Consider the following 6900-nt stretch of genomic DNA (forward strand, 5'->3'; position numbering starts at 1 on the left):
GTGTTGACTTCTGATTTTTTCCAACATAGTAGAATACTAATGCATTTCTGATTCTTTGGTATCTAAATCTAACAGAAACAATGCCCCCTTGAGTCTGCAGAAAACCTCTCTCCATGGAACCAGTCCCTGGTGCCCCAAAGCTTGGGTTCAATTGATCACATCTGGCAACAGCTAGCACACGGAGCCATATCGGAGGGCACATGAGACTTTGCCCTGTATCAGCTCCAGCACGCATGCGCACTGGCCAGCTAATTTTCGGCCTTCAGAAAGGCTGTTTCGCCTTCCGGTCACTTCAGGGAAGTGAAGCCCCAGAGGCAAAAAAAAAATCCCCTAATGGACAAACCGGAAGTTTGGAAAATGTACTTCCGGTTTGCTGTTGTGCTGTTTTTTTCCACTCCGGAGGGGATAGGAAAGCTTCCCTGGAGTGCAAAAAACTTGTTCTGATCCTCGTATAAAAAGATTACAACTTTTTCCTAACTCGCTGCCTACCCAGCCTACAAGCTGGCCAGATGGACAGCCAGCATCCCTCCCTCCCTCTCGAGCTCAACGCGGTCTCTGGGATCCAGGACCATAACCTCCCTGGTCCCAAGAAAGAGGGGTGGCAGTCTTGGCAGCTAAGACCCTTTTCTGCATTCACATGAGACATGTAAACAAAGCCTAACACGGAAATCCCCATCGGTACATTGTGCCGATCAAAGGGGCTTCTCCAAATCAACTTTCTCTTGAATGAAAAACACAGCTGGGGAAGAGGTTCCCAGGTGGGGGGGGGGGGAGCACAAAGGAAGTGAAGACCCTCTCTCCCTCTCTCTTTCTGATTTTCTCTTCCCCCCTCTCTCTTCCTCCCTCCCTCCACTTCTCTCTCCTTCTCTTCCTTGTTAAGCTCGCCTCCACCTAGCCTACAAACTAGCCTCCCTCTCAAGCTCGGCACACTCCAAGTAATCAGCGCAGGGCTGTCCAGCCAAGGAGAAAAGCAACTACTTAGTCTGAAGAATGGGAGATGGGGGGAGAAGAGAGGCAGGGAGTGCATGGAAGAGGTTCCGAGGTGTAGGGGGCACAAAGGAAGAGAAGATCCTCTTCCCCCCTTTCTGATTTTCTCTTCATCATGTTGACCTGTTGTCTTTTGCCAACGTATCCGCTACTTCCATCAGCTTCCAGGCAAATACTGAACAAGGGTGACCTTGAAAATCTCTACATCTCTACATCCCTCATATAACAGTCCCTCCCATGTTTCCACAGCCAGAATATATACTAAAGCATAAAATGTGGCAGGCCAAAGTCTCCAAGTCAACAATGGCTTTAGCCTGACATAGGGTATGGTACCTGTACCATACAAATCCAGATAAAACTTTTTGCCATTGTTTAAATCTTAACTTCATTTTATACTTTAACATAATTGTTCTGAAATACCAGTAGCATACAATTCATGTTAGTCATGGTAGTACTCATACTCAATTTGAAAACCACTCTTTTCCATGTCCATTTTGATTCTCCATTATCATATTTTTTGTTATTTCAATTTATGTATTAATTTTCCATCCAGCAAATTCACAAAATATTTCAGTTTTTCCATTAATACATTTATTCCTTCCAAGCGAGTTTCAGCTGTTAAAACCAAATTGTTTATAAATTCCCTTAATTTATTAAGTAATATAATTAGTTTCACCCCAGTTATTCTCTCACCTTGTTTTATATCTTTAGTAGAACCTCTAAAGCCAAAATAAACAAAAGTGATAAATGGACAACCTTGTTTTGTCCCATTTTGAATTTTACATGATTAAGTCATTTCATCATTATTTATGTGGTTGGTAATGTATATATTTAGGAATTTAGGAATTTCTAGAAGGCGTTTTAAAGAATCCTGTGGAAGATAAATTGCAAGTGTTCTCAGGATAAACAAGACTTTAAGTGGGTTATATTTATATTGTGGCTCCGTTAGTGGGATCGGGGAGAAGCTGCAATGTGAAAACTAAAACTTTCAGAGTATAAATTAAATAAGCTATGGTAAAACATCAGTTTGTACATTCATATTTGTTTTGAATATTATTCCTCTGATTGCTTAGGTTTTCCTTTTTTGCTATAGAGGTTTTAAATAAAGTTTTAATATTTGATTCTTGCTCTTTTGAACCTACAGTTCTTAATGAGAATCTATTTACTTACTTTGTGGTTTTTATTTTCTTGTTTAACAGAAGCCTGTTACGGGCTTTTTTCTTGTTCTTATTTTAAAAAGTAGCATTGAGATGATTAAAACTTTGTTAGATGTAGCAATAGAAGTGATAATACCAAAATTACCGTGATAATAATTAAAATCTTAGATCCAGCAAAAAAAATTGTGATATTCTGTCTCTGAGTTCTTCTGACCTCTTACTCAGCTTTTTTTGAATATTTTTCTTGTAGTCTTTTGGAATGACAGTAAACCTATATCTTAAATAACCCAAATGACAAATAAGAATGGCAAAAAAAGAGGCAGCAAAAGGGAAATGACTCTCATTCAGTAACTTTCCATCACACTGACTGCTAGCAAGATTATTTTTAGAGGCTGGTATTCTATTCTTATAGAAAACTTTTAGATCCATATTTCAGAAACAGCACAATGAGTACTCACACGTACACTATAGCAAGGTGAAAGAATTATAGGAAGCATCTAAGATGCTGTGCCACTGCATTGGATCACTCTGCTGTGGCTTTGACCTTTTATTTCTGGTAAAAGGAAAACCCAACAAATTCTTGTCAATTTTGCTCCAATATAGTTCAAATTGATAAGTGATCATTATTTCCATTAATACAAAAGAGATTATTAGATGGATCTCACCACAGCCCTGATTGGTACATTATTAGGGACTTTTGTTCAGATATTCAATTATTTTTCATTATAGGTTGAATGAAAAATACATTATACAGAATGGAAAATGGAATGAAATGGACCCTACAGCTGCAGTAGAATCTCCAGCTAGTGTGGAAGGAGGAGTGAAGAGACTGGCAAGCTTTGAATCCTTGCAGAGCAGGAACAGACATAGACTTAACCACTTTTAGAATTCCTGAAACCTAAACTGTTCCCAAGATAATGCAGCCGGTCCAGTGAAATTTTCTTATCAGCTTATGGTGTCATTCTGATTTCTTGGACCTGACAATGGCTAAGCCTCAGCTATACATGTGGTTCTTGTTTGATTGATGTATGTTATTTGCATTCAGAATATGGTAAAGAAGAGTTGGAACTTAATATATTCAAGTAAAAACCTGAAAAACTTTCTTTCGGGCACCATGCAGTTAGTCCTCTACCAGTTTTCACACTATAACAGATCACATGATAAAAATTTGAACGCTTCGCAATTAGTATGCATTTATGAATTTGCATTGTCCTGGGATCATTGATCACCTTTTGCAACCTTCTGACAAGGAAAGTCAATGGGGAAGCCAGATTCACTTTATAATCATGTTACTAACTTAAGAACTTCATTGATCCCCTTAACAACTGTGACAAGAAAGATAATAAAATGAGGCAAAACTCTGTTAATTTAACTGTTTTAGTAATGCAAAATTTGGGCTCAGTTGTGGTTGTAAGTTGAAGACTATCTAATTTTAACTGAGAACGTTCCTCTCTTTTTGTAAGATTTTTTTTTTAAATGTACGAACATATCAAATCAATGCATGAACAGTGTGGCACTTGGGTATTATACATTCTAATATAAATAAAATTAGTAAAATTAATCATAGTTATTACATTTAATAAACTTATATATTTCTAATAAAGATACACAATTATATTAAGTTGTAATCTGTCATTATTCAATTATTCAATTTTCTCTTAATATTATTTTTATTTTATTATACAGTAGTACCTCTAGATACGAGCTGCTCCACATGTGAGTATTCCAAGTTACAAGCCACGACGCGAGCGAAATTTCTGTTTGACACCCGAGCTCAAATTCAGGATACGAACTGAGCTTCCACTAGGTGGTGCAAGAATCCTTGCTTCTGGTTCTCTCGGCGTGAAAAACAAAGTCTAAAGGCATTCGTTCGAGATGCAAGTTGATCGACTTACGAGCTCGGGTCTGGAACGAATTAAACTCGTATGTCGAGGTACCACTGTATAAAAGTACATACACTACTACTATATTCTCCCATCTCTGATTTCTGTCACTTATTCTAACTTTTAATCATGTCACCTTTTACTAAAAACATTTTCTTTCTATTCTACCTAATTTTTAGTGTCCTATCTTAAAAAAAAAAAGCAAGAGAGAGAAAAGAAAAGACAAATCATAACAACCACAAAAAAGAAAAATTATGTATCCATCATCTTTTGTTTGCTTCAATACTTTAATCGGTATCCTTTTTTTGACTTGCCTTCCAAATTCCTCTCTTGAATCTTTGACTGCCTCTGTTTCTTGGCTATTCGATCTAGGTATTCCTCCCACCTCTGCCCTCTTCCACTGCCTAGTTTCCAATATTTCTGCCCAGGCCCTTATCTCCCTATCAAATGTATCTTCCAACTGTCTTAACATATTTTCCTTCTGATTTAATTCATCAATCACTGTTATTTTCAGTGTTATATCCTCTTTGTCTTCTTCTTCCTTCATTTCTTCTGTTGACTCCTCCCTTTCCTGGGCATCTTGGTCTTTACTCATCATCCTTTGTATAATATTTCCCATTTTTTCCATAATCTCCTTAAATCCTTTCCCTATGACGTCTTTTGTGTTTTGAAAAAGTAATACAATTTCCTTCAAAATTTCATTTCTCCCTTATAAAGCATCTTATTTTGTTTTAGAGGAATCAGTTTTTGTCCAGCAATCCAAGAACTATGAAGGTTATCAAGAAAGTAAGGTTAACATGTAGCTCTCATGGAGAATGTTTGAGGGGGGAAGTGGTACTACTATCGTGTACGTAGCAGGAAGCCAGTGGAAGCGAATAAGCAGTGGCAGTGGTCAGTAGATCAATGGCTGGTATTGTAGTGAAGGTTAGAAATGAGCGTTCTCATTCCCTTTCCCTTCAGATGTGAAGCGCACGTAATATGCTACCTGAATGCTCAATTTATGATTGGTCACTCAGCAGCAGTTAGAAGTTATGACAGATCCCTTCCAAAAAGGTATTTACAATCCAACTCTGAAATTCCAACAGATGCCCCAATATGATCACATGAACCTATTTTGGGCACTCAGGAACTGGCCTATGTTTATGGCCATTTTCAATGTTACATAAACCATATATTTCAGAGTATAAGATGCACTTTCCCTCCTCCAAAAGAAGATGGAAATGTTGGTGCATCTTATACACTAAATACAGCCATTTTTGGCCTTCTGAAGCCCGGCCCCTGCATCCCATTTTTGCGGAAAATGGGCCCGTTGTTTTGCAAAAATAGGAGTGTGTTTGCCTTTCTCCAGTTCCCAGGAGCACTGTACAGACTTCCCAGACTCTCTGGATGCCCTGTTTTTTGCAACAATGGGTGAAAATGGGTCAATTTTTGCAAAAAATGGGGTCGCAGATGAATGGAAGCCCAGCAGAGTGCTTCTGTGGTCTGGGGAAGGCATAAACGCTCCTGTTTTGTGAAAAATGGGGCACACAGAGGGTTTGCGAGGTTTGCAGAGTATTTTGGGGGTCTAGGGAGGACAAAAACTTTTTCCCTTACTTACCTCTTTGAAATCTTGGTGCATCTTATACACCTGTGCCTCTTATAATCTGAAAAATATGGTAAATCACATGACATGCAATTTACATTTTTTTGCTGAAAAATGATGATCTTCTGTTTTTAAGTAACAACCCTGGAATTTGCTTAATGGCTGCCAACAAACGGTTGTTAAACTTGGGTGCAGTCACAAAATGACCTGTTTTACAACCATTACAACTTAAACCATAATGGGCAGGGTTGATTATGGCTGTAAACCAAGCACTGAAGGAGTGAGTATCTTTTGCCTTTGAGAATCAACCATCAATATTAGAGAAATAAGCAGTCCGGAAATGCAAGTAGGAAGAGGATTAGAGTAACAGGTATGTCTTTAAAAGTGAAATTGCTCCTTACATGAGGTATAAAAGTGAGCAAACAAAGTCTGCTTATCAATTCAGGATCCAACTGTGCCTGTAACCTTTCACCGCAAAGTGATAAGTCTAAACTCCATATTGTTTAACATGGATCAGCTGATGCTTATACAATATTTTGGTGAATGAGCCACAGTTCACACATTTTTTTCAATCAGTCCAGCTGTCAACAGATTTCTATTTTATAGCCTGTTATAATTACTCATATCTTCCTTTAAATGTAACATCCATTTTAATCCTTTAATCAGTCTCAATAGATGAAACCAATTTCTTTTCTTAAAGGGAAAAACAAGTCATCCACTATTTTGTATTTTCTCAAATAGTTCCAAAACAATTCTCAAGTATTTTCTCAAGTAGTCCCAAACAATTTTCAAATGAAGGTCAGGAGCTTTTCAGATAATCTTGCAGATCTTCCACCATTGTAACAATTATAACAATTCTAGCCAGAAGGTGTCCCTTTTTGTTAATCCAATAGTTCCTGCTTTCCCATTCAGCAATATACTTTAAATATACTTTCAATCAATTCCAGATGAATAAACTTCAATAAATTCTCTGTATTAGACTTTAGTTATTGCTCCTTTAAAATATTTCCTCAGTAATCTTCTATTAATGTTCTATATGCTGAATGGCCACTTAGCCTCCTTTTTATCTTTTTATTTCCCCTTTTTTAACTTGGTAAAAAAGTCCCAAAGGTTCATTTCAGCAATGTAACTCACCAATAGTCTTGGGTGAACCCAGTGAAGTTCGGGTTCAGCGGGTTTGGTCGAACTTGACGTCGGAGTTCGGGTTCGGGCCCCAAACTCGAACTCTAACCCCAACCTCAACCCCAACACCTCTGGCCTGGTGTGAGGTGAAGTGCTGGGGGGGAGATCG

General features: G+C 37.9%; 1 protein-coding gene across 1 annotated transcript in view; it reads left to right on the plus strand.

The window, feature by feature from the left end:
* Positions 1 to 3761, plus strand: part of LOC139155604 (NACHT, LRR and PYD domains-containing protein 12-like) — a 45195-nt gene extending 41434 nt beyond the window's left edge. Inside the window, exon 13 of the mRNA XM_070730804.1 lies at positions 2874 to 3761. Within this exon, the coding sequence (XP_070586905.1) occupies positions 2874 to 3030 (157 nt within the window). The 3' untranslated portion in view covers positions 3031 to 3761. The remainder of the gene's footprint in view (positions 1 to 2873) is intronic.
* The last annotated feature ends 3139 nt before the right edge of the window (positions 3762 to 6900 follow it).

This window comes from Erythrolamprus reginae, unplaced genomic scaffold, assembly GCF_031021105.1.
Source record: "Erythrolamprus reginae isolate rEryReg1 unplaced genomic scaffold, rEryReg1.hap1 H_32, whole genome shotgun sequence".
Classification (NCBI taxonomy): domain Eukaryota; kingdom Metazoa; phylum Chordata; class Lepidosauria; order Squamata; family Dipsadidae; genus Erythrolamprus; species Erythrolamprus reginae.